Source organism: Megalops cyprinoides, chromosome 2 (genome assembly GCF_013368585.1).
Source record: "Megalops cyprinoides isolate fMegCyp1 chromosome 2, fMegCyp1.pri, whole genome shotgun sequence".
Taxonomy (NCBI): Eukaryota; Metazoa; Chordata; class Actinopteri; order Elopiformes; family Megalopidae; genus Megalops; species Megalops cyprinoides.
Window position 1 is genome coordinate 22,454,642 of NC_050584.1, and position 15,312 is coordinate 22,469,953.

Genomic DNA, 15,312 nt, shown 5'->3' on the forward strand with positions numbered 1-15,312 from the left:
ATGCACGTCTGTCTGTTCAAGCATCTCAGACTGGCAAGAAATGTGTGTGTGTGGTTATATGGGCGGGATGTGTGCACACGTGTGTGGGATGTGCGAGTGAATGTGTGAAAGCAACAAGGCTCCCAGCTGTTGACTGGCATATGGGTATGTATGCACCGGCTGGCTAAGGCAGAAATTTGGCTCCCTCCAAGAGATGACAGGTTTCAGGGCTCCGAATCATAGACTCCACTTGTTGCCATCGACAAAGGGGAAACATCAAAAATCTCGGCACTGATTAAATGTGTGTGTCCTGAAGACACTGTGCACACATGCACGGTAACATGATCCCCCCATTTCTGTTGTGGTTCATTACATATCACAACTTCCCCAAATCCAAGATCACAGAGCACTGTTTAAACAGAGGACAAAAGATGTATAAAAAAAAAAAAACAACCCTCAAGCTTGAGGAATGGAGCACATATATTATCATGTCTGTGTGTGTTTGTACAGGGGCTGTCTGTCTTTAGGAATGTGAAAGGTCCTGTCTGTGCCTGTGATGTGACTTCAAGTACTGTAACAAACCAAGGGAGAGAAAAAAGAGAGAATCAACAAAGTTCTCATAAAAACAAAAGGCACAACAGGACGGATTCCAGTGGAACCAGGGAAACCAGTAGGGCAAGGCCAGCCCTGCAGTGAACCGGGGCAACAGCTGGTACACATGGGCTCCACACTGACAGGGCCAAGCTGTCCAGGGAGCTGGGGGAGACAGTTGGGGGGGGTTGAGGCTGACTAGCTGAATGCGTCAGCGTATGAAACTGCGGCCTTTGTTTCTCGCACATGCTCAGAGATTACCTTACGCCGCGGGTGCCTGCCATCGCTCCGAGGGGAGTAGCACTGCCATTTGCCGTACTGCCGAGCCTCGGGGTTTGCCTTTTCCCACAGAAGCTCAATAGGAGAACCATTGTTTTCCCCCCTCCACCCGGCTTTGGGGTCCCAAAGCTGAGCTGTGCCCCACACCGCTCCCCTTACAATGGACCATTCTCCCCCACTCCCCGCCCCTACCCAGCATCCCACAGGATGGGTACACGTCATGCACCCTCCCCTCCCCTCTACCACCACCCCCTCCACCAAAATGCACAGAGAGGGGCACCCAGCCACAGGGTCCTTGAGAACCGGAGAAGTGCATCTCATCTGTCCCTCACTTGCTGTCTCTGTCTCTCTCTCACACACACACACACACGCACGCACACACACACACATATGTGAGAACACGTCTGTCACGGACAATCTCCTGTTATGTGCTACATGTGTGAAAGGGCAATTCTGGCCAATTTCCGGACCCGATTCTCCAGACATTTGTCCGGAGTTCATGTGCGAAAATGGCTACACACATAGATACACCCAACCACAGAATCTCATCTCTGTGATTATCCAGCAACGCATTCATTTAATGATCATACTGCAACAGGTTGCAAAGGCAGTTAAGTGCCAATGTAGGACACCTGCAGCTCACCCAGGTGTCCTAACATGGTAACAATAAGGAGTGCCTTTAGTGGCCTAATGGCTGATACAGCTACATAATTCAGTGTTTTCATGACACTGGCAGCCAGCTTATATTCATAGTTATAAATACCCATCCTTGGGTTAGCGCACTACATCGTCACAAAGACACCAAGGGAAAAGTGACTGCTGGAATCCCTGAGATCCATAACTAAGCCCCTACTTCCCAGAGCTGTGGCCAAGCCCCACCAATCACTGCTGAGCCTCTGTGGTTTCTAAACAGGTCATTCAATCAGGATACTTTGTGGGGAATAACACAAGCACATTGAGGCACTCAAGGAAGTAAAATATGACCCCAGTGTTTCATATCACTGTAATAAGCTTGCCCCCAGAGAATGGTACTGCCTGACCCTGGATCCTATAATCCAGTTATCTACAGAAGTCATCAAATTCCGCTCTGATACACACACACAGGCATACACACAACATATCAGGTCACTGCATCATCAGTTTACTGGTGGAAAGTCTTATCCACAACGATTTACATTTCTGACATTCTACACATAACCCTTCTGTACAGCTGGGTCTGAGTGCGTATTGACCAAAGCAATTCAGTGTAAGCAATTGCTGTAGGACACATCAACAGTGTCACGCCCGGGATTCAATCCCACCACCCACTGGGTGCAAGCCAATATATGTGAGCACGTAGCCACAGAAACAAACACCTATTTGACCTATTATAACCTATCAGCTCTCTGACTTCATTTCAGCAACAGCAGAAGCAGGAATATATCACGTAAGCAAGAATAAGCAAGAGCTATATCAAATAAAATGCCAACCTAACAGAGTCTGGTAAACACACTATACTATGGCTCCAATAGGTAACCATATGGCTGAAATTAACAATATGGATTGTATTGTGAGTCATTACTGGGAGAAAGAAGTCTCTGTAAACCTCCCCATCTCTGAAACTTCTCACTTTCACCTGGAATCAGTCAGCAGTCAACAGCTCCACTGACCAAAAACAAGTGGATATCTCATAGCTGTCACCGGATTGGTTTTGGGCATAAGTTTATTATAATTTATTATAATTTATTATTATTATGTGCTTATCAGACAGCCTCCTGGGTGTCATACATATCTTAGTTTGTACTTTGGCATATCAAAAAATAGCTCTCAGTCTTTTCAAGTAACTGCTTTCACAAGTATAATGATGAAGATAGTGATGATGATGACAATGAGAGAGGTGATGAAGATGATGCCAATGATGTAATATCAGCCCAGCACCAATTCCAGCCCTTAGAACATCAACACGCCATGCATCAACTGGAGACATATGTTACCCCCTTAACAAATAATAATACCAAAACACTGCCATGACATTCCAGCCATGCTCTAATGTAGCATCAAGGTTACAGCCCTTTTCTGGAAATGTTGGGGTGGAATAATGGGTAGACTGTTGCACTTAACCTAGGCGATGAGCGCATCATTTTGGCAGCTCGTGCAGATGCTAAAAGTGGGGACAGAGACAAAAGAGCAGGCCATTAGGAGGAGCGCCTGCTGTTTCACGCGCCTCTGCCGGGAACGTCTGCAGACAGCACGAGCGGTAACGAATGAAAACACTAACGCAGGGAGATGCTCTTCTGGATGGACCTCCAGAGGCATGGGGTGTGTGGCTCCCTCTGGGTGTAACAGACGGTCCATAAATCAAGACATGACAGGACAGATGCCTAAGTGGACGGGGGGGGCGTTCACAAAACAGTTTGGTTATCGTATTTCCATTTGATCCGAAACAGTCTCAGAGGAGCACCTGGGAATACAGGCCCGACAGAGGAATGGTCTCTCAGAGGATCAGCGTTGGCTTATTGACTCCATTCCGGCCTGAAAAGCGTGAACGAAGCGCTCTTTCTGCCTGGGAGTGTGACCGAAGCCTGGCACACCACAGGCCGCTCCGACAGGGCCCGTGGTGCACACTTCATCATGAGGCTAAACGCCCCATAACTCAGAGACCAAAGCCACACACACACGGGGCTGGGGAGAAACACATTAACCGGGCTGCTGCTAAACTCTACCATCCTTCATTGGCTGTGGTGCCGTGCTGACCTTAAGTGCCCCTCCCTATGCTTTGTAAACACATAAATAACAGCACTGAGGGTGAGAGAAACAAGCTGCACTTAAGGAGAAAAAAGGTACTGCTCTTTAAAAGAAAAGATAAAAAGTCAAGGTCAATATCTAGATTAACTCAATTGTAACCCTATCATAATTCTGATGAGGCAAAATAAGAAGAATTCTTATTCTCATTCCTATTCTTCCTATTATTCTCAGTCTCAGTCTCAGTCTTAGTCTCAGCCTTAGTCTCAGCCTTAGTCTTATTAACAAACCTGATGAGGCTAAACAGGTGTTTAATGACACTGGACCACCGGCCACCAGAGGCGCTGAGGAGCAAAGTCATACCTCGGAACCACGTCCTCCCCGCTCCAGCAGGAGAAGTCATCCACCACCATCTCTCCCTCGCACAGCATCTCCGGCAGGGCTGCAAAGAAGGACTTGTAGCGCTGGATGTAGCTCATGAACTCCCTGAAACAGAGCAAAGAGCAGCGAGCCTGTGAGAAAGGGACAGTGAAAGGGTATCCTCACACTGCTGTCTTCCACACCCTTAGAAAGGCAGTAATCTAAAGCAATGTAAATATACAGTACCAGTCAAAGGTTTGGACACAGCTTTTATTCTTTATTTTTACTATTTTCCACATTTTAGAATGATAATAAAAACATCAAAACAATAACAAATAAATAAATAATAATGGAATTATGCAGTGACCAAAAAAGTGCTAAACAAATCAAAACTATCTCGTATTTTTGATTCTTCAAAGTAGCCAAAAATACTATTTAAAAATAATTTTTTGGAAAGAAATTCATACATAGGCATCAACATCACTATTTATATTTACATTTGAAGCATTTAAGCATTAGTCTTTAGATTAAAATGTCTTTGAATGTTTTTTCCCCATTAGCTTAATCAGGTGTGTCCAAACTCCTATTACTCCTATTCCTATTACAAATACATGAATAGTATAATTTTATATATATATATATATATATATATATATATATATATATATAAGTTATAGAAAGTATAATTTCTACTATTTAATGTGGCATGTAGCATATGATACACAATATCATTTATTAGGAAAGGCTGTGAAGTTAAAAATGGAATGTCTGGTGATAATGGTGCTGAACTGAGAGACTGGTCACAACTGGACAACAAGCAGGATTAACAAATGGCTGGATTGGAATGTGTTACATTAGCGGGACAAAGGCCAAACCTGAATGGGTGCTTGCTGAGGCCACCCTGGATAGGCGGCAGTTACAAAGCAGGGTCACAGGGGGTCACGGTGTCAACCCCACCCCTTCAATTCATGCGTGTCCTGTGACATGGGTGTCAAGTCTCGACCCCATTTCTAGTTTTGTGCAAATAATAACCCTACTGAAATTTTATATAAAATTGTACACTGATAGATTTGCTGGACCATGGAGTGAATGTCAGTGCAATATATGCTGTTATATAAAGTAAGTGATATAAACAAATTTCCTTTGAAGCATTTACCATAGCTGTCAGTTGCACAAAATAATGATTAAGATTAAATTTTGATTTAAACTTGAAATGGAGAAATATGTACATCAGTTGATGATATGGGCAGTACTTTTCCATACAAGGAGAGAAGGTCACTAATCTATGGACACGATGAGTAATACAGGCAAATACACACCCACACATATACACACACACAGTCACTGATACAAATACACACTCACATGTACATACAAACACACACAGTCGCAGGTGATAGATGTCTAACACAGGTTAGTGAGACAGCGGCTCGGAGGATCCATGCTTACCTAGATATCTTTTTCAGACTTCTAGGTTTATCGCTCTTGGAAGGTTTCAGAGGTAGGGATCTGGGGAAGGCCAGTTGTGTGGTGTTGAGGGAGGGGGGGAGGGGGGTCAGTCGATGCAAGCAGGAGGGATGCGGGTGGGAAAGTAGGGAGAAAAGAGGAGAGAGGGTAGAAAAAAATAAAGACAAAAAAAGACAAAACAAAGACAAGAGCAGCACCATTAACCTGGGAAAATAAAGTTGGTCATGCAGCATGCAGAGATGGCCCTGGGCAGGAGGAGTGTACAGCATGCAGAGCATCCATCCACCAGCTTCTGTTCTAAGATCACCACCTCCCTGCCTTGCCTTTAATGGCCTATAGGGGGTGCTCTGGGGAACTGGGTCCAGTTTATGACATCTGTGCCTCCTTCTTACCTTTTTTCACAGGCACAGCAAAAACATTCACTTAAGCTCAGGTTCCACGTTGACCTGGTCTCTCGCTGAAGTTCCTCACACCATGCCATTGGTCAGAAACCTGGATAACCGCTACCTATGTTCTTAGGCAGAGCATGGCTGTGGAACAGCACCAGGGCTGGCAACTGGTGGCTTGTGTGTGTGTGTGCGTGAGTGTGTGTGTGTACTTGTGTGTGTTGGGGGGGGGGGGGGGGTCAGGTGGTTCAGGTTTGAGCTGAACACATTCACTCTGGAGCTCTCTATTCCCCTCTCCAACCACACCCCTGCCATTCTGTCGACAGAACTTGAAGCTCAGATACACAGACCAATGTTCAGACCTATGTCAGGGGACCAAATTCAGCTCCCCGCAATAACTCACACATCCTGCAGTTTCATTACACAAGCAATTGTGAATGAGAAGGTTTGGTGCTTCTGATGTGGGAGCCAAAAAGACCAGTCTGAAGCCACTGAAGGTTTCTGAGCTGCCTGCTTGTGCATCTCCTATTGGCACTGCACTGGTCTTTTATACAGTGCTAACCACTAAGTGCTTCAGGAAAAATGGCTCCCAATACCCATTCTGCTGGTCCCTGCCAGTGTCTACAGGGGGCTTGTACTTCATTATTAATAGAGCAGAACTTTTACAGCAAGGGAAATAAAGAAGTTAAACACTACTCCCAGACTGTGAAATAACCCACACATTTCAGAGCTGCACTACATGGTCCTATTCAGACCCAATTTAAAATGTAGTGGGACTATAATGCTGGCATTTTACCATGGAGAGTTTTGCAGTACCAATGAAGGTAGTGGTATTCACATTTCACATCTCTCTCTCTCTCTCTCTCTCTCTCTCTGTCTCTCTCTCTCTCAAGTGGAAAGAGAGATCAGATGCCCCCCCAACCACCACCAACCACCCACCCCCACACACATTCGTCTATATCAACCCATCTTGGGCTGGGCTGACCCAGATAGAATATGTATGTGCATGTGTGTGTGTGTGTGTGTGTGTGTCATTTTAAGCTTTTCATGACCAAGATCACCTGGAGCAAAAAAGTTGTCATTGATGGACATGTATGACATGTCCATCACACATGTCTAAAGAATAAATTCTGGGAAAGAAAATCCTCTAGCATCCTCTAAAATATGGCCACAATAATGGGATGAGAGGGCGGAGTTATGAGGCCCTGGCCTTACCGCCTCATGTGTGCCAGCTGGCCGTGCTGGACCTGAGCCGAGGGCTGGGGCGTGGCTGTGGTGGGGGTCGTGGGGGTCGCCGTCTGAGTGGACGGACTCGCACTTGTCGCTGGTGCCACCTCTGTGAGCTGCCCACACACTTTGTCCACCTGGGGGAGAGGGGGGTGAGAGAGAGAAATATTGGTCTGTTGTTCTGGAAAAACCCAATAAATCACATTTTCAGTTTTTTTATCCTAACCCCATTTGGATTTTGAGCACTCATCATTTGTTAACATTCCATTACTGACATAATCAAACTCCATACAGTTTTTCGCTTGTGTTGTACTATACCTCACTTGTAAGTCGCTTTGGATAAAAGCATCTGCCAAATGAATAAATGTAAATGTAAATGTAAAGGTATTAGTCCATGCACATAATAAGATTCAATTTGTTCTTTAAAAACAAAGCCTTCATTTCACCCAAATTTACTTTGTGTGTGTTATAGAACATGTCATTCATTAATATCTACAGTAAAATGGATTGCTCATAATAAATGTAATACTATTATGATTGTTCTAAAGCCATACAGCTGTAGGATTCCACTGGCCTAAGAGTCTGGTAGTGTCCGGGGTGGGTAGGACCAGAGGGGAATTACGTGGGGCACAGGCCGTGGGGGCGGGACCCCTCTCGTTCACCAAGGGCTTCCCCTCCCGCAAGGTGCGCATCACCTGGCGAAAGTTGGGGACCAAATGAAAGAATCCCCCACAACAAAACTGCACTGCATGGCGACCTGAGGTGTTCCTGCTTAATTCTTGACAGGTGAAATAACGCTGAAAGATTTTCGACTCTTAGACAGAGGGTGGGTATCGTGCGACCTAAGAAATCCTAAGCATGCCTTCGGTTCATCAGGTCAGAGCCCTCCTGTGCCAACAAACAACCAGCATGCAAGTGGCCAGGCCCGCAGACCCGCGAGATCGCCCCCCCCACCCCGCCGACACTTCACGCCGCTTTTACACTAAGGGGAGAAAAACAGAGGTCTCATGTTACTCTTCCTGGAACTGGCTTGGTCGTGTCTTTGCAGGGGACAGTGTGGTTTTGGAAGCTTCTTCTTTTTAATTCTGTCCCAGTGGGCTCCATGTTTTTCTTGTTTGGTTCAATGTGGAAATAATAAACAAAAAGGATGCTGTCACTTTGGCTTATATTACAGGGAACTGCACCCACACAGTCATCTGGAAAAGAGCAGTTTAGGTTTGAAGTGAAATAAAATATTCAATAAATGCTATGTGTAATATATCACATGCATCATTTGCTGTCTTTTAACAATAAATGAACATGTGTGTATATATTACATTCTTACATTTAGTCAATTAGCAAATATGCCCTTACCCAGAGCTACTTAAAAAAAAAAAGATTATACACTTATATATGGTTATATTCTTCATTCCCCAGTTTAATAGACTATTTTTGGATGTGAGGGGCAATACAACACTGTTTATGCTAACAAAAGTCGGACCAAAATGAAAGTCATAACAACAACAAAGGCAGGAGTCTACAATACACAGAACTTTGTATTATATACCAGCTCTGTTAATGGTAGTAGCTGCATCACAGTGCTGTGCCGCTCATGTAAATATCTTAATTCTGTGTGATGCCATTCATCCTTTCGCGTCTCCTGACTGGAATCCCCATGTCCTTTACGTGTGTGGTAACAGATAAGGTAAGATAATCCTTTATTTGTCCCACAACGGGGAAATTTGCAATCTTCCTCTTCCAACAAATTGCAACACAGAAGAGGAAGAGCTCAATGAAAGGGAGAATTACACCACAAAGTAATGGGGATGCCACTGACCCCGCCCCGCAGGAGCACTTTAAACACCTCTTAATGGGATTAGTGCAGTCAAAGGCCTAAAGAGATAATCCATACATACGGTGAAAAAGTGACAGGCCTTGGCCCACGAAGGGCTTTGGGGCCTCCCTAATTAAGGCCTACTCAGGTAATGAAAAGCTGTCAACGCTTTGCCCACTGAAACAATGACTACTTATAGTCTTAAAAGCACTGCTCTTTATTTAATGGTCTTTGATCAAACAAAGGGGCATAGTTCAGTCCTCTCACAAAGCAGTTTGTCTTAACTTTCACTGATTTGTTTAAGTGCCATACCCTATGCATCCTGCATATAGTGCCAATCTGAAATATGTGTCACATTCAACACAAATTACAAAAGAATATGGAATATGTCATTGAACACTACCACAGAAATGCTTTGTTTAGACAATGGTATCAAACCCTAAGTTTCTCTAAGCAAGACAGGCCTAGAAAACTGTGAAGTTTCAAGTTCAAATGGAACCTCATATCCAGGGCTGCTGATCTGAATCAGCCAAAGAAGAAAAACAGTGACATCACTATACAAAATACCATTTGAAAGTAGGATTTCTCTCTTAGGGTTTAACTGAAAAGAATAACATTCTGGACTACTGGAAACTCCAGTACTTAAGTCTATTTCCTGTATATTTTCAGTGGGTGAGTAGAAAGGTATAGTGACTAATATTCCAGTTTGTCTTGGCATATGGCAAATATCACCCAAAGTACCATTTGATTTTCATTCTCATAAATCACCATAAAATCAGGGGGACTTCAGCCAAACTGTGAAAAAGCCAAACCCTGGCAGATCTTCCACAGCTGGGACTGCAATGAAATCAACTTTGACCCGCCCATTATTCATTACCTAGCATTACCATTTCAGGAGGCAAGAATGTGGCCACAAAATGAACTTTTCATTAAAGCAGGGTTGTATTCTTCGACTAACAAGTGGAGTGGTCACAGATTTAATCCAATGTGGGATATAGTCCCTCAGAACAGAAATACCCTTTGACCTGCGTGCCGTGAGACATTCTACAACCAATCCAATACTGGACACAAAGAGGTTTACCACAATGTTAAGCACAGTATCTCCATGGCAAACTGAGCCTGGTTGTGTTTCATTTGTAACAGCTTTCCTAATGGATCAAGTGGTCACGCTGGGAACCTCAACATGAAAACAAAACCCAGTTATTTACATCCATTACAGGATGTTTGAAAGCTTTACAGATGGTAAGGGTAGACAGACATTGAAAACTTTAAACACATTGCTGAAGTTGAGGACTTTCTACAGACAGGAGATGGGAGGGGTAATCAACTGACACAGGAATAAAAAATAGTTATCACGTGTCCTTTGATGCGCTCCTATTGCAGCGTTTCATTCACTGTTGCATTTTTCTGTTAGAAAATAGTGCTGCCATTACTATACTTCAAGTCTTACAGTGTACACCTTACAGCTGTCAGATATGTTCATTTACTAATGACACCTTTATCTTTATGGGACACCGGCCTATTTTTCTAAGTCAGCTATCATTATAAAACAGTGTATGTCTAAGTGCTGTTCATCTACAGTGAAAAATGAATGGTGGCTACAAGCAAGGCTAATTTATAATCTAAACAGAATGGTAGCGCAATGCTAAAACTATTTGTTGTTATTCTCCAATGTTATTCTCCATTGTACCATTTTCTGCTTTCCTGTCTATGAACTTATACTCCAAGTACAAATCTGAAAGGCTGGTGATTTGCAAGGGGGTCATGTTTTATTTTCAAGCCAAATTTATCAACATTTTTTCCATGGTTTTTCCATTCTGGGCCCTTCCATTCTCTCTGTTAAAATCTTGTTAAACTGTTTCTCTCTCTCTTTCTGTCTGGAGCACCTCCATTCATCAGACATTCAGGGTTCTCTGCCAGGGGGGCACGGGCTTTGGACTCCCCTGTTTGGGTGCTTGTTATTAATAAACGGGGTGGGTGGTTTGGATGGCAGGGTGGAATGCTACGGGGCTGGAATTCTGCAGACACCCAGACAAAGAGGCATCGGGAACCCTGGAGTGTTAGCAAGGAGACAGCCTGGACCTAGATCAAAGGGAAAGGTCCCGGCACCATCACTGCGGCTCAGACGAGCTTTCACCTGCAGCCAAGACTAACACACCTCAGCCTTCGTTGCCAGCGCAGGTCGAAAAGGAAGGCTGTGAAAGACCCATAGCCAGGGCCCTGACGAGGCCCTACCTGCACCCATCACAAAGATGGGCTTTAACCTGTGCCTCACACATTACATTACATTACTGACGTTTAGCAGACGCTCTTATCCACTTACATTAGTTACAGTTTTTCTTACAATGTTATCCATTTATACAACTAGATATTTACTGAGGCAATTCTAGATTAAGTACCTTGCCCAATTGTATAGCAGCAGTGTCCTAGCAGGGAATCAAACCAGCAACCTTTTGGTTAGAAGCCAAGCTCCTTACCACCATGCTACACTGATGCATAGAATGTATGTATTCTTTGGTGCCAAAATAAGCGTGATTGCAAAAAATCATTTTTCTTTGTTATTACATCCATAAAACATCCAAATATCCATAAACATTTATGTATTTTTGGTATTTTCCTTGACCTTTTCACTTAGGGTAGTTGATTTATATTTTATGGCTTGGGAGACCAATGGGCATTGAGTTCTTAAAATGTAAAGGCATTGAGGCATAGGGTGGCTTGCTTATCAACAATTAATTTGGCATCCACAGGAACCAGAAAGTGAAAGCAAGTAGCCAGTGCATCTACAAATATGTGTGGCCAAATGAATTAGACTTTTTGTAACAAAATAAAAGTGCCAGAAATTCACAAACAGCATGAATGGCCTTTTAAATTTTCAAATGGTGAAAAAAACTCAAACAATGAATAGTAACACAAATAAAAATCAGATGGACCGCCATGCAAAACAAATGCAAACCATTATACAGTAAAGGCACCCCAACAAAAAGAAAATAATGGCCAGAGAAATAGTTTTGGCACAAAGCCTCTTTAAGCTGCTGCTCACTCCGGCAAGTCTCATCTCCTACTGCTTTCTGACTTACACTTGGACTCCTGTTAAGTGATCAATCAATCAATACATGAATTGCTTACCTCATGTCTAACAAGCCAGTCTGTCTTACAGCTGAGTCTAGGATGGGACTCACTGAATCAAACTTTATCCATTCAGTGGCCTGAATCAGCTTGAGGAACAAATGCAACCACAGGACAAAAGTCTATTACAAGCCCATTACATGTGAATCCATCGCTGTATTACTGAGTGCCTGTCTAGAGAGGCAGTAAGCAATCAATACAGCCATGTTGTGATATACACTAAGATAAAGACTATTGTACTATATATCTCAATCTGTTATGCCAACATTTTTAACATATTCTACACTATTTAATTAACTGGTTACTCAATGCTGCTGTATAATATAGATAATAGTGGGTGCAAATTAAATCTGCCCACAAAAGTTTTGTCTTTACCCCCTAATTTTATAGATGGAAAATTTAGGCATGCAGCCACCAAACTCAAAATGTTTCCCAAGAAAGAAAAAAGAAATGCTTGAATTTGTTTCTCAGTATTAACAATAAAACCGTTAGCCTGAATTTCAGTGTTGGTCTGGTCTTTGTGTTTGATGGGTGCAGGTATGTGTTTTTATAATGAATATTTGTTTGTGTGTCCCTGTGTCTTGCAGTGTTTCCTAACCTGTATATGCATCTGTATATGGTTATGTCCCTCCATTTGTGTGTGTGTGTGTGTGTGTGTGTGTGTGTGTGTGTGTGTGTGACAGAGAGAGAGAGACTTAAGGGATGGCCCAAGAGGAGCAAAGAGCAAAGAAATCTGTCTGCAAGTATGGTGCTTCCTTGGGAGTATTCTCTTACAGCTACCAGTGGTGGTCTGCATAAGAGGTTTATTTGTCCAAGGATTAGCCACAGAAGCTCAGGAACTTTCTCAGCGCTCTCTCTGACCCACACCACGGTGCATTGTGGGAAGGGGTTGTCCGGACAGCACTAACACCCTTTGTCCACTGCTGTTTTTGCATTCGGCACAACAGGTCGTCCTCAGACACCCTGGGAATTTTGCAGCGTACCCCTCCCCCTCCCCCTCCCCCTCCCCAAAGTCTTCACAGAGCCGCAGAGAGAACAGTCTCAAAGACTAGCAGTATCCTCCAGACCTTGACAGACCGCCCACTCCAGTGCAGTCCCAGTCTCTCTCACACAATCATTCGCTCCCCCTCTCAGACAGAGTCCCCTTCATGCCTCAACAAAATGCCATCTCAAAAAACAGTTGCAAACTCTTTCGGATACAGTGCGACTTCCCCCACGCCCCCCAGGGACCCACACAGAATGTTTCCTCTCAAACGTTTTCACACCCCTGTCATATATAGGACACCCCCCCTTCCCATAGCCACACTCTGTGGGACTCAAGTAACCCCACTCTACCAGAGCCAGAGCCAGGTTAGCACCGGCTGGCTGACTTTTCCATTACATTATCCACAACCAGAGATGCGGCACATGACATCACCTTCTATTTTGACCTCACATCTTTAAGAGACCCAGTTCTTCCAATAGGAAGTTTTACTCACAGCAATGTGTTTTCAAGCAGCATTCCTACCCAGCTAGGACCTTTGAGCTTTTATTAGCAGGAAAAATAGCAAAGAAAGAGTGAAGGTGATGAGAAGTCTTCTACCTACACAACCTCAGAGAGGTACTGAAGCGGTGAGTATAGTGAGCAGGCTCTGACTGTACCTGTGGAGATGACGGAGGGGAGACATTCCACATCATACTGGACATAAAGCCTGTGTCAATGCATAAGCATGTATTGAAACAGGGACACTTGCATGACAACCAGTAAACCACGCTTCTTTCTTACTGAACACTTATTCACTCCACCAGTTTCCATTTAAATCAACGGACAGCTGTCAATGGCATTAAAAGCTATATCAAAAGCGGCATTAAAAAGGCATTAGAGGCTTCTTAACTGTGTGCAGCCATGACATAGCTTAGCCCAGTGCGGTGAGTACACGGATTGAAATGTTTGTCTCTGAATACAGGCCAAAGCACAGCCGAAATTACGAAGCATAATTATGGGACTGTGAGTTCAAAATTAATTTAGAGATTTGTACGGTAGTCAAATGGAGAGAATATTACAAAATGTTCAGTATCATGTTTTACATTATTCCACTCACTGCCTTGGAAGGGAAAAAAGAAAGGGGTCATACTCCTCGATTCATTAAGGTTTCTCATGAAAGAAAAACACCATTTAAGCATCCTGGTAGAGTAACATAAGCATAACCGCATTAATGCCTCAGTGATATTGATGCCTTGCATTCCAAAATGTTTCCGCCAAGTATTTTTATGTACAAAACCAATAAAATCTTGGTACCTTGTAAGTTCCATATTTTCCAGCCTTCATGATTAAAGTAATAATACCTTTCTGAGTAAAAAAACATAATGAATAAGGGGTAGAGCAATTATTATACACATTTGGCAGTAAACTAGCATTCCCTGCATCAGATACCTTTCCCCCGACACTGGATACTGAGCTATTACACAACTATTCTCAAAACATTCTGTGTCAAAGTATTTCTACAGCTTTTACAGTACTGTGAAAACATCAGTGGTAGCAATTTCAGCTGGGTATGACTCAGCTGCCATTTAAACAGGTCAGGATGTGCATCTGAAAATTTCCAGGAAGTTGATTTTCCTTTTTTTCCCCTACAGTTAGACACGCTCTGTCATGATGCAATGATTTACTACGGACCAGTGGTTCCCAAAGTCCCTACCCAGATCTCTCAGCAGACTGTACCAGCTAATTTTACATGTTATCCATTTATACAGCTGGACATTTACTGAGGCAATTCAAGTGTACAGCAGCAGTACCCCAGCAGGGAATTGAACCAGCAACCTTTCAGTTACGAGCCCTGCTTCTTATCACTATACTACACTATATGCAAGCACCTTGAGGGAAGAGATTTCTACATAGGAAACTAAACCATTTCTAGCATTTGAAAAAAGCCACTTTTTTATCTTGTGTGATACCTTAACATTGCCTATTTTGTGGCACCTTATTGGATAAATATTTAGAATAGATACATATAATTTAGTCCCTGGAGACATCCCATTTGTGAATTCCTCTCCTCTAGCATGTGTAACCTGGTTTACTCTCAGTGAAGGACTGATGAATTATATTCACTTCAAATCTTTTTTTTTGGCTTTGTTTCTTTTCCAAAGCCATAACTGACAGCCATAATTACAGACACAAACCCTCCCTCATAATTCACTGTAAATACTTGTTCATGTCTGAAGTAAAAAAAAAAAAAAAACCGGGTTATGGAATTTGATACATTTGTCTCCCCTTTAATTGTTGTTAATCTTCATCTTGTTTTAGCATGTGAGTTCAAAACATTAAGAATGCATTTTCTAAAGCTGATCTTTCATCAGGAGAATTATGACATGCATTAATTT

The 15,312-nt window shown here is 43.2% G+C and overlaps 1 protein-coding gene across 2 annotated transcripts in view; it reads right to left on the bottom strand.

The window, feature by feature from the left end:
* gpc5b (glypican 5b) overlaps nt 1–15,312 on the bottom strand; it is a 125,297-nt gene that overhangs the window by 75,016 nt on the left and 34,969 nt on the right. The window contains exons 4-6 of one of the 2 annotated variants that reach the window (XM_036522048.1): nt 6,999–7,147; nt 5,380–5,439; nt 3,934–4,056 (exon numbers count right to left, since the gene is read on the bottom strand). In XM_036522048.1, the coding sequence (XP_036377941.1) occupies nt 3,934–4,056; nt 5,380–5,439; nt 6,999–7,147 (332 nt within the window). The remainder of the gene's footprint in view (nt 1–3,933; nt 4,057–5,379; nt 5,440–6,998; nt 7,148–15,312) is intronic. The other variant, XM_036522049.1, reaches the window with a different exon arrangement.